The sequence below is a fragment of the Canis lupus genome, chromosome 14 (genome assembly GCF_048164855.1).
Source record: "Canis lupus baileyi chromosome 14, mCanLup2.hap1, whole genome shotgun sequence".
Lineage (NCBI taxonomy): Eukaryota > Metazoa > Chordata > Mammalia > Carnivora > Canidae > Canis > Canis lupus.
The window spans coordinates 55,594,843-55,622,069 of record NC_132851.1 but is presented as its reverse complement, the minus strand read 5'-3'; the positions used below and the strand labels follow the sequence as shown (position 1 = coordinate 55,622,069).

Below are 27,227 nucleotides of genomic sequence, written 5' to 3'. Positions count from 1 at the left end.
GCTAATATTTTGAGAAAAATGAAAAAGAACTAAAAATATTTTCCTAAAAACTCATCCAGAAACTTTGAAGTGGATCAATATTTTTACTAAATACAACTCAGGACTACATTTGCTATTCTCATAAAGGCTGAAACTCTTTTTAGGATACTGCTCTGACTACAGCATAAAGATGATACTATTTGAAAAGGAGGCTTTCTTCTTCCCTGTATGTGCCCTTCTCTCTAGCTATATATATAGTCATCTTAATATAGTAATAAAAAAGGAGAAAAAATTAAAGGGTTACAATATTCTTGTGATACTGCTGCATTTTTCAAGATTATATCAATTTGCTCTTCTGTCTTTAATTTTTAGATTGCCACCACTCCATAAATAATATAATACTAGTAATCATGTAATAAGGTAACATATTACATTCAAACAGAATGCAATTCTCACTTAACTGTTTCTACCAATATCTAGAAACATAGTCCTCAAAGCAAGTTACCTTTAAGAACAGAGTAAGTTATTGTGGATGCTGGTAAGGTAAGTAAGTTATAACATTTTTCTATTCATCCTTGAAGTTATTTAGAGCCTTCTTAGATTTCTTTATGTACGGCCAGTGTCCAAGTTCACTAAGCATACTTCTTTCTCTCTTCTTCAGAACTAACTATAGAATTTGTTACTTATTAATTAAATGTGCATTTCCTTCCTAGAACCAATTATTTCATAATTAAGTTTGGCTTAAAAATGTATATTATACACTTATATATGTATTAATATAATATGTTAATATAATAATATGTATTATATATGATGTTATATGTTATACAATTATGTATCATATAATTTATATATAACTATAAATATAAAATATGTACTATGTATAAAATATATATACTTATTTATAACACATATTCTTTTTTTAAAGATTTTATTTATTTATTTTGACAGAGAGAGAGCACAAGCAGGGGGAGTGGCAGGCAGAGGTAGAGGGAGAAGCCGACTCCTCATTGGGGGCGGAGCCCAATGTGGGGCTGGATCCCAGAACTCCAGGATCATAACCCGAGCTGAAGGCCCAAATAAGCCACCAAGGAACCCCTATAATGCATATTCTTGCATATTCTTAATGACACCCCATAGTAAGGCCAAATTCTAATCGGATTTTGATATGAGATGGAACAAATTTCAACATGGAAAGCACCAAGAACTAAAGGCAGCAGTATATTTTCACATAGTAGTTAAAAATAATCAGACCATCTTGTAGGGGCACAAATTATGTGATGCATGCATATTACATATAATTATATTTAATCATCTCAAAACTCTACAAAGTAGATACAATTATCCCCAATTCAGAGGAGATACTGAGAACCATGATGAAACTTGCAAGTTAATAGAACAATTATTACATTGAATAGAAATTCAAACCCAAGTGTCTGACATTCAAGTCATCATTTCCCTCTACTACTATGCCTTCCTTTAGCAAGTAGAGCACTAGGAAGAAGGAAGCAAAGTGAAACTGTTTCTTTAAGCCACCTGACAATATGTTTGCCATCCCAACACTCATGCTAAACCTAAGAGAGACCAGAAATCAAAAAACCTGACTAAGCCAAAATCAGAAATCCAGATGCAGAAGTTTGTCCATGGGAAAGGAGCTAGGGACAGACACAGGGAAGGGAAGCCTAAGTAAACTCCTTGTCCCTCCACATAGGCACCGATTTTCTTTCTTAGCCCTAAAAGCCTCTACCATTACTTTTTACTCTTTAAAGTACCTGTGATGTAAAAAAAAAATAAATAAATAAAATAAAATAAAAAATAAAAGTACCTGTGATGGATGCAATGAAACGCCGGGACACCTGCACCCCGATGTTTATAGCAGCAATGGCCACGATAGCCAAACTGTGGAAGGAGCCTCGGTGTCCAACGAAAGATGAATGGATAAAGAAGATGTGGTTTATGTATACAATGGAATATTACTCAGCTATTAGAAATGACAAATACCCACCATTTGCTTCAACGTGGATGGAACTGGAGTGTATTATGCTGAGTGAAGTAAGTCAGTCGGTGAAGGACAAACATTATATGTTCTCATTCATTTGGGGAATATAAATAATAGTGAAAGGGAATATAAGGGAAGGGAGAAGAAATATGTGGGAAATATCAGAAAGGGAGACAGAACGTAAAGACTGCTAACTCTGGGAAATGAACTAGGGGTGGTGGAAGGGGAGAAGGGCGGGGGGTGGGAGTGAATGGGTGACGGGCACTGGGGGTTATTCCGTATGTTAGTAAATTGAACACCAATAAAAAATAAATTAAAAAAATAATAATAAAATAAAATATTAAAAAAAAAGTACCTGTGATATATTAAACCAGTAGCAGTAGTCAATAACTATGTAAGCAACACATTTTTATTGTGAAGGTAAAAGTCAAGAGTGCTCTAAATGCTTCTCAAGAATTAGTTTTACATGTCTTAATACTTCGGCAATAATTAGTTGCTTATTCAATAACTGCTTATTCAATATAACTGCTTATTCATATTTATACATGCATGTATATATTCAAAATTAGTTAAGATTTTTGCTATGATTACTGTAAGCTCTAATCTCAACTTGTCTGAAACTCAACCAGAAAATTCAAATGAGTGGAATTACTTTTTTTTCCAAATATAATTGTTTATTTTGAGAAAAAAGAGACAAAGACAAGGAAACAAACAACAAATAGAAATGTATTTTGAAATTTTTATTACTTTTATAGAAATCTGAGAATTGGCATACCCCATTTCCTTGGTAATCATATTACCTATACTAATTCACTCTATTATTATTTGTTCTGGAGTATATCATTAATAGAGTAATGATTCAGCATAATGAAAGCTCTAAACTAACACACACACACATACACACACATACACGGATAAATGTGTTTATTTTCATGACCGTGAAGTAAATTTTGAATTAAACCATAATTAAATTACTTTTAAAAATAATAATTATATAAGGGTCAATTGGGAGTCAGTAGAGAAAAGTGAGAGAAAATGAGGCAAAGAGAGCCCATCTAGAATGGCCAGGGGGCAAATGGCTTAACAACAGGCTAAAAAGAAAGGAGACTTAGTGGGGCCATGACGGGAGTCTGGACTTCTGTGCAGAGAGTTAACAGGAAGTCACTAAAGTTTTACCCAAGGGAGTTGGATGATGGGATTCACGCTTTTCAAGAGATCACTCTAGACGATGAAGGTAGGGGCAAGAATCAATACGGGGAAAGAAGTTAAAAGACCACTGCAGTGTTTCTGCAGAAGTTGATGGTGGCTTAAAAACTGGTGGCAGTGAACACTGGGAGAAGCAAACACATTTTAGATAAAGGAGAGATCTATGTGTGAAAGAACATGGATAATAAATAAATGAATGAAGGAATCGTTTTAGAAAAACATTGACTTCCAAAAGTCCTTATATGGTGAAATTTTTTCTCAAACTGAGCAAGGCAATCCATCTTATTCAGCATTTTACAAAAATAAAAAAAAAAAGAAGGAAACATGACTTTTTTATTATGTCCTTTTCCATGTACTGAAAAAAGACTTTCCAGATAAATGGTGCTTATGGCTTGAAAATAAATACTCTTACATCACTCGTACACTTAAAAATACATATATAACAAAGACATTTTTTTAATAAAAAGGATGCCAGATTTTGTGAGTTTTCCTAATGTTCAAAATCATTATTACTTTTCTTAAATTCTTCTTTCTCTTCCAATTATGCCCTGTTGATTTCTTCACATGTACTTCTTAAATAGTTAATATATTTAAAAAAAAATGAAATGTTCTTTAGATTCTGGGAAGTTTTAAGGAATATTTTCTTGAGATTTATTTCTTATTTTCTTTCTTCAACATGCTCCTATATCCTGCAGATGGCCACCTTTCTTACTTCATAGAAGAGGGCGAGCAGGAATTCCTCAATTTACTGCCCTGCCCTGATTCCTCCAACATAATCTACATCACACCTATTATTTATGTCATCCAGTATCAGTGGAAAAGAGTCCTCCTTAGTAGCTTCCCTTACTTTGGTAGCAAAGTGTCCTTCACATAATCTAATAGAGTGGAATTGGTTGACTGCTCTTCTGGATCTCATATCCTACAATTCCCAGGTCACAGCTATAAAAATGATTCCTTTTTCTATGTTTCTAATCACTCTATTACTGGTTCTTCCCCATCAGCCTGTCCAGATTCCTGCTTCTTCCATTTCAAAACCACCCTTTCTAACAACTACTTAGTTTCTCTCCTTGCTTTATTGACTCTTAAAAAAAAAGCATCAAATGTTGTATATATTCCTCTGCTCGTTTGAAGTTTGGGTATTTCATTATCATGCCCATTTAATTGCATTTTTATGTTTAAGAAATAGTTAATACCATTATTTTAAAGTAAGCTCTATGCCCATTGTGGGGCTTGAACTCACAACTCCGAGATCAAGAGTCACATGTTCTGCTGACCCTGCCAACCAGGTGTCCCATTATTGTACCCATTTTAAAGAGGACAGGATGGCTCAGCAAGTTTAAATCAACTTCTCCAAGGCTATATAAACTATAAAACAGTTTGGATAGAATTTAAATCAAGATATTCTCAAAGGTTTTACTTGCTTTGTAATATAAAGCTTAATGCCATCAATGTCATTGCATATAACTATTGCCTAATATGTGTTTGTTTGTTTTTTTAACAACATACATCATAAAGATTTGACCCATATCACTTAAAGAATACATAGGAATAATTACAGAACAAAGTGACCTTTTAAAACACATGATGACTGTAGTATGTACAGTACCTTTTCCCCCTAATTTTTAACATTATAAAAGTTGTTATGTAAATATAAAAGTATTTACTTCTGATAGTACTTTTAAAACACAACATAAATAGTACCAAAGTATTATGTGCATTTTTGTTTTATACTATAACAAATACAAAGACATTGTAATTTACACTAAAGGGAGTAAAAGTATAAAATGCCTATTTATTTATTTATCCAAATTCAACTTCATCAGGAAAAGATCGTCCAAAGAACCAATACTACAGTTTAGAAGGGCAGTCTAATTGTACATAATCCAACAAAATAATGACTATTACCTCAACTAAGTAACATTAAGAACTACAAAAGTCTACCACACACAGTAGGTAACTCCTAGTTTGCTCCATCACATTATTTTTTCTAATATCTTAGCTCTTCTTTTCAATTAAATTAGATGATTCCTTCAACAAAATTAACCACTTAATGTCAATACACTTTTGTCACTAGTCTTTAATGCAATGCTATAAACATTCATTAAGGGCCTACTATGAGTAAGAGACTGTCAGGCACTAAATGTAGAAAGATGGAAAATGGGTGACATAGCTGCTATCTGAGGTAGTTCGAGAAGAATGTTCGAAAGTCACAGGTGACCTCATGAAACTTCTGAAAGCACATTCATTTAAATAAAGACATTTAACTCAGTTAATACAGAGCATAGGCAAATTACATACAAATTGCAATTTAATATAGGATTAGTTAATGACTAACATACATCTCCGCGTTACTATCTTTCTCAAATGTCACAGCCTCTGAAGGAATGAGATAAAATTTTTGGTTATACTGAGGAACTAGTTTTCATTTCAGAAAATGTAAATTCGCTTCCTTTTGTGTATATATAAAAGTACTACTAGAGTGGAAAGAATGTGAATATTTTCCTATCTCTGTGTAGCAAGGGGTTTCTGAGCATAGAAAAATAGAATTTGGGTTAAAGGACAAACCTTGGAAGTTAAAAGATGGCTGAATAGATAGTGAGAGACTTTTGGAGTGATTTTCCTCCCAAGAGGAAAATGTTAACATTTCAAAGAGGGTGAAAGCCTGGAGCTATATATTTATACACCATAGGCCTGATTTTACATTAGGGAATTGAGTTTTGTCTTCTTTTCTCGGGAGAGGAGGGCAGCTGTATAAGAGCTCCTCCACAAATGCCCAGATTAATAATCTTGGGGTTCCTCTCCTGTGGTGTAAAATCTCCCTTTTAAGTACTTGCAGGTGCCACCATCTGACTCTCTTCACATTGCTCCTGAGGGGAAATGGAGTGTCAGGAAACTGATACAGCTATTGGTCCAAGAAACAACAGTCTGCCCAGATACAGAAACTTTGTATTTGCTTTCAGGACAAAATAATAAATGCACATATTAAAATCTTATCGTGTTGCAAATCAGAATTTAGGGGAAATCTTTTTTTTTTTTTTAAGACACAGCTTCATTTTACTGATTTTCAAGCAGATCAAGTTACCTCAGCAGTCAATAAATGATCTTATTGAGCAAAAGACAACACACTGATCCTCTTCATGTTGTCACAAGATTTCAATAGAATTAAAAGTTGGGATTATTTAGAGTTCCAAAGTTAGGTTGGCTAAAGAAAACAAGAAGAAAAATCACTTACTTGATATTATCAAGGCAGCCCGATTCAGGTTTCAGAATGGCAGTATGATGAAACATTTTATATAGAGCAATCCCAAGGAAGATTACATTAAGCTGCAATGTAAAAAATACTATTATGTAGCGTAACTGGAATAGAAGAAAAAAAGTAAATCTATTCTCCATAATAGATGAGTTGTTCTGGGAAATTAGCTCTCACTATACTTATAAAGGAATTTGATCATAGATGATTGCCTGGTATTTTAGTAAAGGCAAGAAGCCACTTTAGGGAATTGGGATACCAATGAGTTACACAGTGCTATTATGTGAAAATACATACAAATACAAAATAGCAGCAGTTGGAATGATGCTGTGGAAACTGTAAAGGAACTCAAAGCCAATTAGATGTTTATATATATATAAAACACATATATATATGTGTGTGTTACTATTTTTATCATCTGAACATGGCCCCAAATTTGTTATTTAGGGATATATTTTGAAATGCTATATTACAAAATTATAATTACTAAAATCAATATATTTTTGAATAGCTAGATCAAAAGGATTATAAAATGGTGGTTAAATTCTAATGCTACAACAAACTAGGATTAAAGTCCAGGAAACTCTTAGCAATACCGTCTTTTCATTGGAAGCAGAGAAGGCATAGAACTTAAAATAAAACGAGATAAAAAGTTCCAGTGTGAATTTCATACATCACATATATGTAAACCACACACTGAATTGCCCTTTGTGACCTGGTTTGTTTCTATGTTCTAAAATTTAGGATTGGTGGGGACTATCAATAATACAGTTCTATAATTCTTTATCAAATCTCAAAAGTCTGAAAAGTGAACATTTTAAGAAATTAATTGTGTGGTGAAAAAGCCTAACCTTACCTAAACCCATTTGGTGGGAAAACCTGATTAGTACTGATGTAAGGCTCTTTTGTCTTTATTCCACTTACTCTTACTTTTCCATTTGTTTTTCCTGTTGAATTATTACTGTGTTTGGTTTCAGAGTCTTGCCTAGTCCCTACTGTGAGTATTGGTTGATGTGTTTGATTTGGGGCAACTGCTTATTCTCTACTAGGAATATTATATCCTGTGCACTACGTGTACCACATTATCTTTCTGAAGTCTGAAAACTTTCTGAATTCTAAAATATACTTGCTTCAAGGGATTTCAGATAGTGAATTGTAGACCTGTAACTAATTTCAAATCAAGAGCCCATTTTATTTTAAAAAATGGAGAACAATTTTGTATTATGGAATGACAAGTACATAAATAATACCAAAAACAGAATCTAAATTAGGATAAAAAATTTGTATTTGAAATCAAGACATTATGCATCTAAAAACACAAAAGGAAGTATGATTCCAGAATGCTTGCTTAACTTATTTGTGCTATTTTCAAGTGAAATCCTTTTGAATTTTAAAGTTTTTGAGATTTATACAAAAAACAAAGCTGGAAGGAATATTAAGATATAGTGTCTTGTTTCCAATATCTGATTCCACTCATAGTTCAAATTATCTAAATGAAAAAGAAAGGAAACACATTGTTGTGAAACTTGAAGTCATCACTGTTCAAAAGCCTACAAAACCAAATGGCTTCTGTGGGGCGGGTTCCTAAGGAGCTATGGTCCTACATAAGCATTTGCAAATGCATGTTTTCTTCGCCAACGTTTTTGATTAAGTATTTTACAATATAAAAGTAGAATCTAATGGGGGTCTAATTGCTTGAGTCATATAGGGTCATATAAGTAGATGCTTTCCTCCAAATAATCTATATAAATCAAAGATAGTCAGTGCAAGGAGAGTGGAAGTTTTATTTCTTGACCTGGGAAACACGCAGTTAATGAGGAGTTCTTACCATAATTATCAAGGTCGCTGGTCCTATAAAGCTCCAAATGAAGTAGGTGTCAAGTCGGAGCCAACATCTGCAATGAAACACAGGGGAGAGAATGCATTCAAGGACTGGGTATGGGCCATACATCAAGAGTGAGCGAGTGACAGAGAAGAATGTGAGCTGCAAAGCATTCCACTGGGAGACAGGAAATATTACATTGCTTGTTCATTTAAATGCTGAATTATGTGCCCAATTTCTGACAGCACTATTGATGGAGTAAGATAATTACTCCTGGAGGAAACAGGGAAAAAATGGCAGTAGGCCTATTTGCTAAGGCCTTTTGTGTCTGTCATAGAAACCTTAAAAAAAAAAAAAAAAAGGAAAAGAAAGAGAAAAAGCCATACACAGAGCCATTAAATCGAGTAGCTTTAAGCTATCCTTTTCTCTCCAATTATGGTGCTACATAACCTGTCTATCAGCTGTCAGGCAAAGTGACATTTTCCTGTCAAGAAGATCTGAGGAAATTCAGTACAAAGAAGAAATAAATTTGGTATCAGAAGATTGAAGTTTAATTAGGTTGGGCAGCCAACCTTTGAGAGTTCTTGAGTCTTAAAAAGTGCATTGTTACTGCCAGTGCTTCTGGGGTTGCAAATGATCCTTAGCATCCCGTGAAGTTGATTCATGACCCAAAAGTAAATTATTAATCACTTAATTTCAGTTACATTTAATACTCTCCCAATTCTTAAAGCCTCTGGGAAATTACATTTTCATTCTTCAGGATGACAGGAAGACAAAATGGAAGTGACTAGTTATGAGAAAGATTAATGTAAATTTTGAACAAATTACATTTGATGTTAAAAATTATATCTTGAATTATTTGCCATTTTGCTATATTTGATGTACAATTAAAAAAGAAAACATCTCCAGTGGAAAATATTCAAGAGTGGTCTGCTAGGTGGTCTAAAACTGAAAATCCAAAGTATATAAATATTTCTTGATTATTATGAAAATGTTACTTAAACCTCAGAATGAATGGAATAGCAGATATACTATAAAGAAAGGAACTTATCAACGTCCATCAGTAGATGACTGGATCAATAAAACGTTCTTCTCTTTGAAGAGAACATTTCTTTGATGAAATGTTGTAAAATAGTTAAAAGGGAGAAGGTGGATCTTTACATATCAATAAGATAGATCATGATAACGAAGTGTAATGAAAAAGTAACATGAAGCATCTATGCCATATATGATACGTCATATACCTTTGAACATACAGTTGACCCCTGAACCACTAGAGCTTGAGCTATATGGGTCCACTTACATGTGGGTTTTTTCTCAGTCAATACAGTACAGTATTGTAAGGGTATTTTCTCTTCCTTAGGATTTTCTTATTAATAATATGTAGTTTCCTTTAGCTTACTTTATTATAAGAATGGAATATACATATATATATATATATATATATATATATATATATATATATATAACATAAAATACAAGCTGATTGACCATTGATATTATTGGAAGGCTTCTGTCTGGTCAATACTAAGTAAGTAGTTAAGTTTTAAGGGATCAAAAGTTAGATGTGGATTTTGAACTGCATGGGGTTAGTGCTCATAGCTGTTGAAGCTACATATTAAAAATAATACTCATATGCTTGAAAGATACACATATGTATTTTTTTTTAATTGAAAGGGAGAAAAATTCAAACTCGTGTTAGTGGTTGCCTTTCACATGAGAGTGAAAAGACTAAAAAGTCAACCAAAGGGGCTTAACCATATGTTTTATTTAAATACTTACTGGAAGTGACATGCCAAAATACAGCAGTGTAACATTTGAGTGACAGAGGCAGTGATATTTATTATGTTTTTCTTTTTACTTTTCTGTAACGTAATTTTTTTAAAAAAGGTTAAAACCTAGATTCTTAGGCAAAACAAAAATAATCATATACCCTGAAAAACACAATTTTAAAACAACAAATTAGGACTTTCGTCTACTAAGTTAAATATATGTAAACTAATTTCAATAGAAATATAATATTTGTACTCCAAAAAGAACCTGATTACTAGTTCACATTTTTTACATAGGCAGATGATTTCTGTTTATTCAAGATATACATAATAATACTATTTGAAAAAATGCTGTTATAGGGAAGAAATCAATACTTAAACTATTAGCTATTAGTTTGAGTAGGTATCTTCCTATTGGTCTGTTGTTCTGAAAATATGGTCATGGAAAGTAAAAGTGTGGTGCTGCTAATAAGCAGAAACAAACTAGAAAATTTAAGTTTGAAATATGAACTATTATCTTCATGCTGACCATAGGCTAGTTTGTTATCACTCTAATAGAAGTGTGTCTAAGTGTGGAGGGGGAGCAAGGGAAATGTTCAAGTCTCTCTTGGTTCTCAACAAAGACAATATTTTCCCTCAAGGTAAGAACAATAAAAGACAAAGCATGGACATTTCCCCAGATTAAAACACACACACACACACACACACACACACACACACACACTCCAAGAATGCTGCTGAAATTATAATACAATACTAATAATAAAATTATAAAATTGAAAATGAACCTTACTAGTATAGCTCCTGTTCTTTAGTAGGTCAAACAAGTTTTTGAGAGCTAATCTGAGAAGCAAAACACATTTTCAGCAAATTCTTTTTAAAGGAAAATGTGCTTCAAGAATTTCTGGAAAATGTTATTCTATAGGTTAAGGGCTTCTTACACAAATAATTTAAAGTATATTATTACAGAGTGTCTTGGACAAGGTAGGGGATTTTAAAATGTTAAATAATCTCACCAAATGTGTTGTTAAAATAAAACGTTATTAAATTTTAGCCTTAAAAAGCTTTTCTTTTTTGAAAACAGTTTCAGCAAATGCTTGGTGAGAAATAAACATGCTTTTGGCATAATGATCATTAAATGTAGAACTGAAATTACTTTAAAATTTATTATTTTTTTATTTTTTAAGAAAATGCTTCAATATCTATTTGGTGTAATAGATTTAAGTTCCCTTTGGAATTGAACAGTGTAAGAGGCAATATGAAACACTTAAAATGTACTGAGTAAATCATCCCTCCACAAGTGCTGCCTGGGTTTGACTATCTTCTGGAAGGCAGTGTGGCAAAAATCCCTTTTCTAATTCGATTGCCATATGGCCACACCTGCTGTTGTTTTTGGCCACATGCTGGCTTTCGCAGAGCTTTCCACAGTTCCTCTCTTTCCCATTAACTACCTTAAAAGTTTGCCTGATTCCTTCTCTGAGTTTCCTGTGCCAATGTTGAAAGAATGCACCATGGCTTTAAGGTAAAGGACAGTAATATGTGGGGTGCTTATTCCTTGCATGGGCACCTATATCCCACATCATGGTGTTCCATAAGTCTAGGCCATTCAATATCACTTGGATATAGCGAAAATGCTAGAGGAACACATGATTGATTACATGAAGCGCAATAAAGTCCAGCTTGCAAATGGCCAGATAGACCTGCTATTGGAGGATATAATTTATCTAAAAATTACCTTTATCACTAAAGTAACATTTAATTTGTGAAATCAATAATCTCATAGACTATTCTGGTTAATTTTTAAGATATATCAATTTCTTTTTTTAATGAAATTTGGTTATATGAGTACAATTTATAGAGTGTGTTTATAGCAGTACTTTAATAAAAGAGATGACTTGCAGTTGAAAAACAAGTATATTCTGGCCTCACTAGAGTGCTTATTTGAAGTAATACTGAAAAATCTTCATATATCTTGGAATTCAAAGGAACACTTGTCATGTATCATAAGCCTTGACTTTTTTTTTCCACTTGCTTAAATACAAAGATGTCACAAAATTTCTTTTTGTAGCATTTTTTCTTCAAATTGTAAAAGCTGCATATACTGTTATATATTTGATGAAGTCTTACTACATTAATACAAGTTTATTGATTTAAAATTCTAAAGAACTGGTGCTAATCCAAAAGGACGTATTACTACTCTCCTCCAGAATTGTCTTCTAAAATATAAGACACATTACTGCAAATTAAATAATAAAGTGTTGATATCTGGATCAGTCTTCCTCAAAGATGTCACCAATCCAGCAGGTATCAATTTCATGCTTACTCAGAAAAGAGAAAAATACGATAATGTAACAACTTAATTTCTCAAAACAAGACAACTGAAAACCATACTTCTAAAGCTTATTCTCTTCTATTAAAATACTCACCACTTTATTTTCTCATGATTTAAAAATATATGGTTCTGTACTTAGAAAAATGGTAAAGCCAATTACCAGACTCTTATTCCAAGTTAGCATGTTTAATATATTGCCATTAAAATGCTTTGGGTCTTTGTATTTTTGTTGCCTGTTTAACTCAAGCTTATCAAAGCAGACATCTGACTATTCGCCAGTTTTCTGAAATAACAGAAGTTAAAATGGTGTTTGCTTCCTTTTCTATAGGACCCTAAGTCTCAGACTGACTCATCCTTGGTGAGTTTAAATATAGCCAGTAAACAATCTTTGGCTACTACTAGACCATAAAATTTACAAGGCTTAATTATATCAGGTTATGAGAGCTTATATAATACATAATCTTTTTTCTCTGTAACATATGCAGATCTCTTTATATTTCTGTAACATAGATCTGGTAAAATTGGGAAAGAAAAGAAGGAATAAAGAGTACTGGGACAAGAAAAAAGGAAGAGAAGAGGAATAGGGACAAATATATACTTCAAGCATAGTAACTCCAGTTCTAAGCTTGCTGCGTAATACGTTAATTTCCTTTAATGCCATTTTCATCACAGCACACTCATGCATCTAATCTTGAAATATTTTGTGAGCAAGTACATGAACTGGAAAAAATACTGACAGAGTGATGCAGGAATGGAACGTGATCAGTAGTAGTCAAGACTAGTATTTGTGGTTCAACTACAGTTTTAGATCTTAGAATTCAAAACTAGATCTCATACATAAAATGCAGGTTATGTTATCGTCATGTCCCCAATATGTTATTTTGTAAAAAAAAAAAAAAATGTTTTTCTTCAGCAAAATGCATCCTACATTTTTATGGTGAACTACAAAGGTTAGAAAAGCACTATGTATTTTAATTTATTAATACTAAATGTTAGAATAATTCCTACTGTCTCATGTTGCTTAAATTAATTGAGGCAGCAGCATAAGAATTATCATCACTTCTCTATAAATGGATGCTTTTAAAACAATTTATTTTATGACTATAACAATGTTGCTAATCATAAAGTTTGTATTCCTTCATTTGGATCAGCCAAATAATAGTATCAGTAATAATAATAGTTTTAATTTAATAAACATTTATATATGCCAGATACTTTACATGCCTGCTTGCTTAAATATATATATATGCATATATGCACACACAGACACATACACATATGTACTTACTCATATATACAAGAACACATATTCTCAAACTGTAATAGTTTTGCAAGGTGCCATATTAGAGATTGGAAAATGAAACTCAGAAAAACTAACTGATTTACCCATAGCCACATGACTAATAATTAGCAAAGCCAAATTTTATCCTAGTCTACCTGACTCCAAAGTCCCTGTGTGTTTATCAAAGAAAACCAAGATATGAGTTATAAATAAAAGTTCTAGTTTTGTTGACATTTATAAGTTCTCAATGAGTAGATGAGAAATTTACATGCTGTATATAAAGCATAGGTTGTTGAAACATGTCTCAAGTGGAAATATTAGATCTTTTAAAATATAAATTCATCTCAATAAGTTAGTAAAAAAATTAGTATTTTAAAACAGCTTTGTTGCAATATAATTTATATTAATTTTAAATCATCCACTTAAATGTACAATTTGATGTTTTTCGTCTATTTAAAAGTTGTAAAATTATCGAATTTTAGAATATTTTCATGGCACAGAAATGAAACCCTGTACCCACCTAAAGTCACTCCTCCCTTTCTCTACCAAATTCACCCCCAAAGGCTTCCCTACTCTCTCCCCAGTCCTAGCCACCACTATCCTTTTTCTCTCTAAAGGTTTACCTGTTCTGGACATTTTACATATGTGGAATCATACAACATACAGAAGATCTGTTTTCCAAAGTAGCTAACTACACAATTTTACATTGCCCATGGTAGTACGTGGGGATTCTAATTGTCTACATCTTCATCAACATGTGCTTTTCTTTTTCTTTTTTTATTGTAACCTTCTAGTGAGTGGAGTTATGATAAAAAGTGATGTCTAGATGTGGCAGTTAGTTATACTTCTTTGGTTCAAATATGAACTCAAAATCAACATCAGAACTATTATCTAACTCCTTAACAGAAAAGATTATGCTCAATCCCCAATTCTTATGTATTGTTATAATTTTATGCCTAATCATAGGGTTCCCAGGTGATGAAATGCTGACACAAGAGCCATCAATCTCTAATACACATACACATACACACTTTTGACCTTTAGTAAAATAACATGTAGACATACCCAGTACTCCCCACACACATAGTGAATAATCATCTTGATCTATGTCAATGAAAAATACTTCTTCGTTATTTACCCTATTTCCCATTGGCAAGCCTAAAATCAAGGTAATAATATGGGCAGCCCAGGTGGCTCAGTGGCTTGGAGCTGCCTTTGGCCCAGGGCATGATCTTGGAGACCCAGGATTAAGTTCCACGTTGGGTTCCCTGCATGGAGCCTGCATCTCCCTCTGCCTGTGTCTCTGCCTCTCTCTCTCTCTCTCTCTCTCTGTGTGTCTCTCATGAATAAATAAATAAAATCTTTTTTTTAAAAAAAAGGTAATAATATGTTCAATAAGGTAGATGTTTCATGTCAATGAAATGTTACAAGTGGGAATATTTTACAACATATAATAATATGTTTGGAGAGCTAATCCAAATGAATATATAATTTTCTGTGAGTGGGTTGAAGTGCTTTGAAATTGTGAAATATATTCTATAAACCTGCTGTGCATATAAACTTATAGATACTATCAAGTCCAATGTGTGTTATTGTTTTTGTTTTTTTGCTTTTTTTTTTTTCTTAAGTAAACTCTACCCCCAAAGTGGGGCTGGAATTCATGGCCACAAGATCAACAGTCACAGGCTCTACTGACTGAGTCAGACAGGTATCTCCATCCGGGTCAATGCTCTTTGGCTAGGTTCCTTCTTGAATAATACTATAATCTGGTATTCAAAAAAAAATCAATAATCACTTTTCTATCCAAATGATTATCCTGGTTAAATAATGAAGTGAAAACAAAGAAACTGAGGGCAGGGATGCTAAAAGCAGAGAAGACACTACCTCTTTTAGAATTGTCCTTAAACTAGTGAGCTGGAGAGACAAATACAAGACTTAATAGATGATTTATAATAATTTTCAGACCATAAAATTGGATTTCAATTATTTTTAAGACCCTGGTTATGCTTCTAGTACTCAAGGATGTTCTGATTCATTATAAATGTTTATGACCTAATTGACATCTTTTGGAAACCCCTTACTAATTTTTGAGCCTGTATTTTTAAGTCTTGGGCTGTTCCCTGGACTTCATTTCTTTCCAGAGCCTTCCTTCCTCCTGGAACCTACTCCTAATCCTTTTCCAATTTACCCATCCTGTTAACCACTCCTTTTTCCATTGTATACTTTGATTGTGAGGAAAGTGGTATAAACTAAAATGTGATTTGCTCTTTAAATAAAAATTAACTGTTAAAGCAGCTTCTATTTTTGGTAATATTAAGGTAATTAAAGTTTACATGAACTAATTAGTTTCAGATCATAAAATAAAAGTATCTAGCACAGAATTTGTAAATCAGCCATGTTTAAATTATTGTTAAGTCAATGCCAGGTTTTATCTTCTGACAGTATCATTTACTGGATAGCTTCACTGAATGTGCATATGAATAAAAGTATAAGAGATACTAAGGGAAGATAAGAAAACAGAGATAAAACTGAATAAATGCCCATTGTTAACAGTGCAATTTAGAACTGTGGTCCACTAGCTGAGGTTTTTCCTTTTTTCTTTTAAATGATTATCCTGGTCTTCTAATCTAATTTTTTAAATGTCCAATTATTGTGACTAAATGTAATTCTAAGTACATTCTTGAGAATAATGTGAGTACAGATAAAAAGATTTGATTAAACAACATCAGAAAATAATAATAAAATTCTCTTGCAAGCATTGCAAACTAAGCAACTTCTCAAAATCAAATTATGTGTGCTTTGTGTGTATGTGTTTTGTACATAATAATCAGTTCAACAACCTAACATTTCATGGAAAAACACATCATATTCCATCAGCCAGATGGAATATGATAGTTACCACTATCTGTATCAAAGTAACATTTATTTAACCTACAAAACTAATTTTATTTCTAATTTTATCTCTTTCCATTGACATGATTCTGTAGTTTTTAGAAATGTAAGCTATTATTACTACTATTAAAGGTTTCAGTGATAAAACCTCATTGTCAGTATAATAAAATATAATTAAATACATTAAGAGGAGAGAAAAAGGAAGAATGTTCATTATTATTTGGATTACTATAATACATATCCAATGGTTTTATTCTGGATGTACTCTAAAGTTGCTGAAACTGAAGTAAAAATTTAATAATAACAAAGTTCCAAAAATAAGTGAAGTAGATTTCTAAGACATAAATATTCATTGTATTGAGCTTAATAAGAATTTACAGAAAAGGGCTGAAAATACATGTCTGAATTCTAATTTCAATTTATTTAAGACTGTATACTTTATATATTTGTATTAAAAACTTAATGTAGCTTATAAGAGGGTAAAACTAGCAAACAAACAGGCATAAAACAACAGCACAATTTGGGTTAGTAGATTTACATCAGAAAAAGAGTCATGAGATGAACAGGGATCAGGAATGCCATCTAAAGTCAAATAAAAGCAATAGACTATAGTAATAGAGTGTGAAGCAACAAAGACAGATTTGATAATAAGGAACAAAGATATATAATTCTATACGCAGAAATCCTTCAAGTTGTGTAAAAATTCATTGTTTATATTTTTCTTTGAGAACGTATCTCGATTAAACTCCTAATGGAAAACATGATCTGTTCATTTCGATTTTTCAAGTAAATACAAATGCCTGAATAATGTTTCTTTTTTAACACCTGCTTCTTCTATGGGCAAAAAAGACACTGGATTGGATGCATTCCCAATCGGTAGAAGTTGAACATTTTTTCCAAGTATTCTGAAGGTCTCTCAGTGGACGATTTATTTAAAATGTACAAATGAGACACTAAACAGTCTTTGTCTGCCTGTGATGGAATTTAAAGTAATTTTCCTTATTCTTTTCTCTCCTCTTTCAACTATCCTCCCTTTTCTCTATATCTGCTTTCCTGCTCTTTGTGTTGGGAAAAATCATAATTGTGGAACCGAACTATTATGAAGGCTTATTTTAAATCAGTGCCTGGGAAGTAAATTAGCCTGTATTCCCACACAGTAATAATGTCAGTAAATGAGAGCTTCCAGTTATGGTACAGGAAATTAAAACAATGATGGCCAAAGCTTGAACAGTCACAAGAGACTTACATATTATTGATTTTAAGGAAAGATAGATTCCTACTATCCAGAAAATGACATCTGTCTCAAAATAAATGACTAAAACACAAAATAAACAAGTTTCAGTCAGTTTAGTAACAAAATTTGCAAATATCTAAAAAGAAAAAAAACATAAAATCAAAGCAAATCAGGAACTGTAAGACAGCAAAATGGAATTACTGAAGGAAAATATTTAAATAGTATAAGGTCACAAATAACTGTATCGCTTAATTTAGTATCTTAGATGGGATATGCATTAATTAAAATGTAAAAATCCTATGACCTAAGGGGAGTGATTACTTTGGGTTTCTTTTTAAGGCGATCAAAATGTTTTAAAATTAAATGGTGGTTATGGGTGCATAACACTGTGAATGTACTAATAACTACTGAGGTGTACACTCTAAATACACTCTACTGAGGTGAATTTTGTAGTGTGTAAATTATATCAGTAAAAGTATTATTAAAAAAAAAAACTTCTGATCTACCTAATTTCCCCTCCTCTAAGAGGTCTTTAGAAGCAAACACTTTTCATATTTTTATCTAATTCTAAATTGCTCCACAGTTGTCACTGGTATTCATAAAATGAACTAGATTGGAGCACAATTCATAAAAATCAGATTAAAAAATAATTACTATTTGTTAATTTAGACAAATGGCTTTTTATAGCCTTCCCTATACTCAAGAAAAAAATTCAGCAAAGGTAAGATGGTCTTCTTTCAATCGTATTATTCATGCCTCTGAACCCATACATATTCCACTTTAACTATGTTCCCAATAATGCTTCTGCTTGTCTTTCCTCCTTATGAATCCTCTCTTCTGGGAAGTGAGCTGCTTTATTGCCAGCATATTCAGGCTGCTGATTGCTGGTGGAAAGTCATGAAATTTGGCTTATTAACTTCTGTACAAATTGATGTTATCTAACCTCATCTGAGCCTTCACTACTGCTTGGAAATCTTTTTATTAATGTCTAATTGGCTCCTTAACACATTTTCCATAGTGCTCATTTCAAAGCTTTTCAAATCTCCTATCCTCTCAACACGACCTCACCTATTCACTCAGCAAAAGTCAGCTTCTTCTACTTGATGGAAAAGTTCTTCCACTTTCAAAATTCATCTTATTTGTTCTTTCCTTCACACTCATCTCAGAAGAGAGGGGTCATTCTATTTTTCCAAAAACATACTAGTTTAGTGGAAATAAATCTGACTTATTTTATCACAAATGTGCCACTATCTAGCTCTATAACCATGGGCAAGGCAATTAATTTATCTGGTCCTTGATTTTTTAATCTTTAAAATTAATGCCGTGGAGTAGGTGAATTCCAAAGCCACTTCCATTATTAAATCAAGATTTTCTTAATTATAAGTATAATCTTATGCCTTTCTATCCCCCTAGGACCTTTCCCTTTCATTCAGCCTGTCTATATATTAAATACAAAGAGGTATTAAGATATTTTCCCCTCTATTAATCTCCTCCCATCAAATCGATTCTTCCCACCCTAGACATTCTTTGGACTTCATTTTTAAAAATTCTTCTTCATTTCTGTTACTACAAGTTAATCTCTTCACTATTTCTCTATCAAATTTTTTCACAGTGTAGATAATACTTTAAGACTCTACTTTCTTGCTATTGACTTATCTCTTCGAACCTTCCAATTTGGCTTCCACTTCCAGCACTGCCAAAATAATTGTTGCAAAGGACAAATAATTTTTCCTCATGCTGATCCTACTTGAATTATCTTTGATATAGAACACTGCCGATGGTGTTCTGAAACACCATCTTGAAACAGGCTTCTCATTCTTTTAAGGCTCCAGTCAACTCTTGTCTTTATTTTTTATTGTCCTGCCTCAAACTATGTCCTAAATGTGGGTATTCATCACAGATCTATCTTGGTCTTCTTTTGAATCTTTTTTCTATTGAAACTTTCATTCATTCTCAGAATGCCAACTATTATATTTATGTGGATTACAAAAATATTTTGCACTGAATTCCTTTCCTTTCTTGACATCTCTACATGTATGTCTTACCAATTTGAATGTATACTGAAAATAAAATTCATCACTATAACATGACACTCCCTAGAAAAACGGGGGTGGGGAGTGGGGGAGAATAATAAGCTGTCCCTGCTCCTATTGTCTCTCTTTCTGTTAATGATATAAATTTCTTTCTAGTGACTAGAACTGACAGGTCAGGAAGAAGAGAAGCCATTAATATCAGAGACTACACTGTCCTCTGAATACACACTTTCTGACATAGCTAGTTCTTCATTTGACAAATGCCTCAATGCTCTGAAAGATATTAAAACGATCATCTTCTTATAATTACTCAAGGCTCTGATGTAGCTGTGGGAAAATTAAGCTGTTTTAAACAGCATCCTACTGACTCAGACTTTTTTCTCTTTTTTATATCACAACAAAAGTATCCCCGTGAATCAAATTATCCCCATTTGTTTCTCCAGTTCAATCATTTTTTGCTGTGAGATAATAGAAAGACCTTAGCTTCCAAGCAAAGCCAAAGCATTTATTTCAACTAGATTCCAAAAGAGAGAAAAAAAAAAGGTAAGAAAACATAAACTCACACTTTATCTGTTCCATAACTCCTGTAGTCTACCGCAGCTGACACAGCCACAATGAGCGCGGGCATCCCGTAGCCCACCAGGTAGAAGTATTTCCTTCGTGAATGCTCACTCTCAAAAACCTCCACCAGCATGATGTAGAGCTGCACTCCCTCCAGGAACATCCAGGTGAAGGCGGCCAAGAAGAAGAAATGTAAGAGCGCAGCGAAAACGGCACAGGCAATCTGGGGAAGGCAACAAAGGACTCCAGTAACAACCAACCGAAGTATCACGAAGTACCATGAAATCAAAATTAACAGTTATCAAGACTGTGGTAACACAACAGGTCTGCAAAAAAGTAATCTAGATGAGATTCCTAAAATTCAGATTTTATTTTATTTTTATTTATTTTATTTTTTTTTATTTTTTAAAATTCAGATTTTAAAACCTCATTAAATAGGGATGCCTGAGTGGCTCAGCGGTTGAGCATCTCTCAGGACCTGGGATCGAGTCCCACATTAGGCTCCTTGCCAGGAGCCTGTTTCTCCCTCTGCCTGTGTCTCTGCCTCTCTCTCTCTCTCTGTCTCTCATGAATAAATAAATAAAATCTTTTAAAAAATAATAAAACCTCATTAAAAACCACCCTCGACATTTTATTTAAGAAGGGCTTACAGATGACAGCATAGAATGATAATAAGGAAACATTATTAAATAATTTATGAAAAACTTCTAATAAGAGCTTATTTATTGATAATTATTACTGAGATTAGCCTGCAGTTTTAAAAATAACATCGCATGCATTATTTTTCTTGGCCATAAACATGTGTGTTCTAACACATTAAGTTCTTCAATTGTAAATGAAAGAGAAACATTAAAACCAAGGAGAATAAAAGCTCTGAAAGTTAAAAAAATATATAATAATTACAGTATTCTGTGACGGGATCATTTCTTCATTATTATTATGGGCTGGGTTATTTCTTCCCTGCCTGGTTTCAGAAAAGATCTAAGTTAGCACTGGGAAGTTCATGCTGCAAAGTATAAAAGCAAGTCTGGTTAAAATAATACAAAAGGTTCTGGAGTTCTTTCTTCCTCTCATTTTTCTGTTATTCTATGAAATGTTGGGCTATACAAGCTTGGTAAAAAAAAATGAAAAAAAAAAAGATAGCCAGTCCTTATTTTGGCATATTCTCTAAGGTACTACAAGTTTCATCTGACCATATATTAATTTTCTAATCTCAGTTCTGAAATTCTTACTCCTTTGGGAGATTGGGGTCTTTATTTTTTACTTAAGAAATCCTAGCGGTGCCTGGGTAGTGCAATCAGCTTGGTGTCTGACTGTGGGTGGGTCTGGCACAAGTTGTGGTCTTGGGAGTTGTAGGATCAAGCCTGGTGGAGTTCCACTCTCAGCATGGAGGAGTCTGCTTGGGATTCTCTCTCTCCCTCTCTGTCTGCCCCTTCCACTCCCCCACATGTACACTTTCTCTCCCTCTCTCTCTCCCAAATAAATAAGTAAATAAATAAATCTTAAAAAAGAGAGAGAAAGAAATCCTAACTAAAATCGGTATCTCTTACTAGAAAAGGGCAACAAAATTATAAACATTATCAGATTACTGTGGTTCAGTGATGAGTATAATCCTTGGGAAAGAGACAAGCAGCAGGTCAATTTCACTGAGTTAGAGAGATGACAACGAAGGGAGATGAGGACGTCCAGTGTCAGACTAGAGAGGAAGCAGAGCCTCATGAGCACATAAGAGTCAGGAAGAGGACACCTATCCAGCAACAAGAAGAAAGCAGGTTGGGGTAAGATGCACTCTACTCCAATGTTTCATGTCCATCTTTCTTCTCTATTTTACTTTTCAGGAGTGAGTTTTGTGCAGTATGCAACATGTGGTGAAGCTTATCATACCATATGATTTTCAGGAAACAAAAGTAAGAATGAAAGTTTCTAAATGAAAAGAAATTACACATCAATTGAATTGCAGGTTAACAACAGGATGGAATGATTTCTTCTTGGAAACTAACACAGTTTTCCATTTCTTGCTTTTTTGAGTTAGAACTTCAACTATTAATTTTTGTTATCAGAAGGCTTTACTTTTTGGGGAAAAAATGTGCACTTTGATTGCTTATTCATATATATGCATTTATAGGAAAAGCTGTCACATTTGTATATGATAACCAATTAAAAGTATAATCACCATAATTGTACCCTTTACAGCCATTAATCATGAATGTGTAATCACAAACATGAATTCAACTGCATTTTTATTGTAAAGTACTCCATACTTATGGACACATACCAGAAAACAGCATTAAGTGAATGAATTATTTATTATGCCTACACATCTTCTAAAAAATGGAAGTTTTCTTTTCAGTTGCAGTTTTAGTCATGAGGCCAAATGTGCACTATGTGCATGAGTCCTTAGTAAACAGAACAGGCCTCACAAAAAAAAAAAAAGAGTATAAGTAGGCATAGATTCTGTGGAATAATTAAAATTCTATCTATTATTCATATTTTCTGTTTCATTTTACCAAAAGCAGTTGGCTAGTGCTGCTCCTCTTCTCCCTTTTCTTTCCCTACTTCCTTCCTTTTATTTTCTGATATGACTAAATGTAGTTTGTAGTCAAGTACAAAGCGGACATTAAAGATGTAAACAGAACTTGTGCAAATACAATGTGTCAAACAAAATTTGGGAAGGGTTTATAAATTCTAAAAATGACCTATAGCTTAAACTCTTTTCCAAATATGTCAATTAGAAAAACTCAGCTCAGATGTGAAGTTTTTCATATGATATAAACCATTTTTTAAAGAAGTATACAATAGAGGTGGTTGGCTTGACTCAGTTGGAAAAGCACACAACTCTTGATCTTAGGGTCATGGGTTTGAGCCCCACTCTGGGTACAGAGATTAATAAAAAAATAATAATAAACTTTAAAAAAAGTATGTGATAAACTTTGAAAATAACACTTTTATCTTTTGGGAAAGATACTCTTCCATTTCCCCATATGCTTTTACTTAACTTTCCTCCATATTCTGCTCTGATCAAAACAAAAGAAAAACAAACACACATGCAAATTAATAAGGAGACACTGTTCTTTTGAAAGGCAAGGTTATGAACAGAATGTCTCAAGAAAACTTCAGTCATATATCATATCTGAAACTTAATAACTATCTTAGGCAACTGGAAGAGAGGATACTTTGAACAAGAACATTTCCAGTACTGGAAACCTGGAAATGGAGAAGTTTTTGCTAATATCAGTGTAAGCTGCTTACCGGTTGGTCAGTTCGGTTGATCCCAATCAGGAAGAGCAGTTCAGCTACAAAAAGGCTGATGCAGAGGTTCTTGTGGATGGTGTTACGGTCACTCTGGAGCCCGCGGAAAAAGCAAAATGTGAAGATGCAAATCAGGAGACAAACAAGGGACAGCAAAATTCCAACCCATGTGATCACATCCAGAAGAAGGTCATGGACCGCATCACTGTGCTGGAAATACAACAGAAAAGCCGTAAGTTGCAATTATGCATAACACATTATAAAGTCAGATCAGGCCTGGATTCATGAAGCATGATTTTTATAATGTAACTACATACCCTATGCACACACAGTGAACAAGATAACTTAATTATTTGGGTCTTCTAATACACAAGTAAAGCATTTAATATTCTCCTGGAAGTACAAATCAGTTTGATATTCAGGGATGTCAACAGGGTTTGCACCTTTCTTTGGCTGTAGGTATATTCAGGATACAAACAGTTAAAGCAAATCAACTTAATTCTGGCCTACAATTTCAGGGAAAAGCTTTATTTTTTCCAACTCATATCACGTTTTTTAGGCTATTTTTTTTCTTTTTCTTTTTTTTACAACTCCCACTAGGGAATACTCTATTTAAAAAATTAAGCCAAACGCTTAGGGAAGTGGTATCTCAATTGAAATGCTTTTTAAATCACCAAGGGTTTTTTTAATTAAAACAAAAAATTTCCTCTGTCCTATAAGTTCTTTATCAGAATTTCCCAGGTTGAGTTCATAAAAGTATGCATTTTTATAAAGATTCCCAGTTAATGCTGATGAACAGCCACATATGTGGACCATTTATTTAGTGGAAGATCTAAAAGAATGAGGATATTCACTGGATTTATATTCATATTGAATGGCTTAAGGAGATCAGGAAGTTTGATCCTTGAAGGGTTTTGCATGAATAGAGCCTGTTATACACAGATGGAAAATAAGCATTCAGTATTACCAAACCCAATAGCAGCATAAAACAGAGCTAAGAAAAAGAAAAAGCTTATAAAAGCCTCTGTACTAAAACTGCATTGGGGGGGGGGGGGGGGCTGTTCCTGTGAGTTCCATGCCTTTCATGTTCCTTATTCCATGTACTATCTCATTTCTCTCCTCGTTCTAAGATTCCAAACTCTATTCCTTTCCTATATTTTGCCTCCACCTAGAAACACTTCTGTGGAACATTAGAATTAATAGTGGCCCAACATATCAGTGTGCCAAAATGTTGGAGCAGAGTTGAGAAATTGTCTATGACTATTGATGCCTCTTTTGTTTGTAGGTTTCTTGAAAGGCCTGAAGACCTAATTTCTATAAGTAGGGGAACAAATAAGTGATGGTTGACTTATAAAAATGATATTCTGAAGAGTAATAGAAAATCAGTATTCTAAGTTTATAGTCACACACATGGATACTCATGAAAAATTTAATATTAGATCTTTTAAAAATGCAAGTGGCAAAAGGATCTATAACAGTATAATGCCATTTATACAAAATTTCATTAGACAAAAAAAACAATGACATTGTTATGGATATATGCATAAGTAGTAAAAAATTTAAAAGAAGCATAGGAAAATTTTTTAGTTGAAAACAAAGAGATGTGTTCCTCACTGACATATTTTTCAACTGTGTAGGTCATGCACATTGATTTTTATTTTAGGATACAAGTTACTACATTTAGTTGCCTTCCCCTGATAAGCTGACTTGAAAAATACACAAATATCCAGGTTTTCTAGTGTTATTTGTTTCTATTCAAACTTCATAATTTTCTGTTTTATACAAACTTGATACAAAGATTATTCTGAATATGGAAATTCTTATAAATCAGGCACTATGCTGTAACCAAAATCATAGCTCTCCTCAGGTCACCAGATAAGACTCCACAGTTATTTGATAAAGAACTCTGCCATAATACTGTCAATGAAACAGTTCTGAAATATTCCTGCATAACTCTAGATATATTTCTCGGAAGGAGCTCAAACCATGAAAGAAAACTACATGAAATTTTGCTCTAACTGCTTTGTTCTCCAGGGGACACTACTAAAGTAGTGTTGGGTCTCAGATAGCTTAAATTACTTCTACTGTTTGAGAGTGGAGAGTGGTTAGTGCTACCTGGTTCCCTGAACAGAGGGCTATTTGCTCTCTTCTTTGACTCAAAGGAAAGATGCTGTGATTGAGTATCAAGCACCAATGTTCAGCACAGCAGTCTTCTATAATGGGAAAAATGGCAGGTATAATACATTCTCAAATGTATCCTAAAGACCTAAAACACTAACAAAAAAAAAAAAAAAAAAAAAAAAAAAAAAAAAAAAAAAAAAAAGGAAAAGAAAGGACAGAAAAGAAGAAACCAAAAAACTCCTGCCTTTGTCCGGGTAGTTGCATTATTGAGAGATGTATTTACTTTCCTCAGTGCCTTCATAAGTCCTTCAAAAACCCCATGCAGAGTTTTTGAGAGGAGAATACCAGATGTCAAAACATCAGTACAAAAAGTACATTACACCCAAAGACAGAACAAAAGAGTCTAATGATTAATTCACCTTTCAGGTATTACTGTCTAGCTCAGAAAACATCAACACCAGCCACCTTGTAGATACTATATTGTGATTAGCAGCACCCTTCAAATACAACTCACCACTCGAATTTTAGAAATCAGATGAAAGGAAAAGAACAATGGATATTAAATACCAACAAGGGCTGTGAGAATAGCCCTCTTAATAGTAGTGCGCCATAACAGAACGTCCAGGAGGCCAAGCCATGAAAAACAAACAAACAAACAAACAAACAAACAGACAAACACAAAAACCTTCAAGAGGATGGCCAGTTGAGTAAAACTCTTAGGTATGCTTATAACAATGTGATAATGGATCACAAGTATTCTTATTCCCAAGTTCCACACTTGTGAGCACTATATCAAACACCTCTAATATGTACTATATACAATTATGCACCTTATTAATTTTATATCTTATTCATGTTATATTCTAGCACCTAGTACAGGCTTGACACATGAAAAATGCTTAATAAATATTTGTTTTTGAATGGTAGTAATAATCCTGCTCTGCTTAGACCAAAATGCCTGAGAACTGAATTTGTTATGTCAGTATAGCTCTAGCATCATTTAATCTCCACTGGATGTTTAAAAAGGTATTAAATATTAAATGTTCAAAACAGAGCCCCTCATCATATCCTGTTTCTCCCTCAGCCATCCAAAAAAAAAACTTCTCTTCCCTCCATTTCCCCCTTTTAGTGAATGATAACTTCATTCTTTGAATTATTCTTGTCAAAAACTTAAGAGTCCTATTGATTCCTCTCTTTCACCTACCACTCTTAATCCATCAGGAAATCTTGTAGGCCCTGCCTTCTAAATCTGGCAGCTGTTCATTACCTCCACTACACCAAATTGGTTGGAGCCACCCATTTTTTAATAGCCTCCTAACTGATCTCCTCACTTTGGCCCTCATCCCCCTTTCCTCTATCCTCAATAGGACAGAGAAATTATTTTTAAATACAATTCAGATTATATGACTCATTGATGAAAGGCACCCAATGTTTTCCATTTCTTTTCTTTGTTTGTTTTCCATTTCAATGAAAGTAAAAACCAGTCTTTCAAGGG

At 33.3% G+C, this 27,227-nt stretch overlaps 1 protein-coding gene across 23 annotated transcripts in view; it reads right to left on the bottom strand.

Moving 5' to 3' along the window:
- ADGRL3 (adhesion G protein-coupled receptor L3) overlaps positions 1-27,227 on the bottom strand; it is an 856,207-nt gene that overhangs the window by 114,429 nt on the left and 714,551 nt on the right. For all 23 annotated transcript variants that reach the window (XM_072775204.1, XM_072775207.1, XM_072775212.1 and 20 more), the window contains 4 exons: positions 23,612-23,821; positions 20,365-20,585; positions 8,263-8,329; positions 6,417-6,508 (listed from right to left, as the gene is read on the bottom strand). In XM_072775204.1, the coding sequence (XP_072631305.1) occupies positions 6,417-6,508; positions 8,263-8,329; positions 20,365-20,585; positions 23,612-23,821 (590 nt within the window). The remainder of the gene's footprint in view (positions 1-6,416; positions 6,509-8,262; positions 8,330-20,364; positions 20,586-23,611; positions 23,822-27,227) is intronic.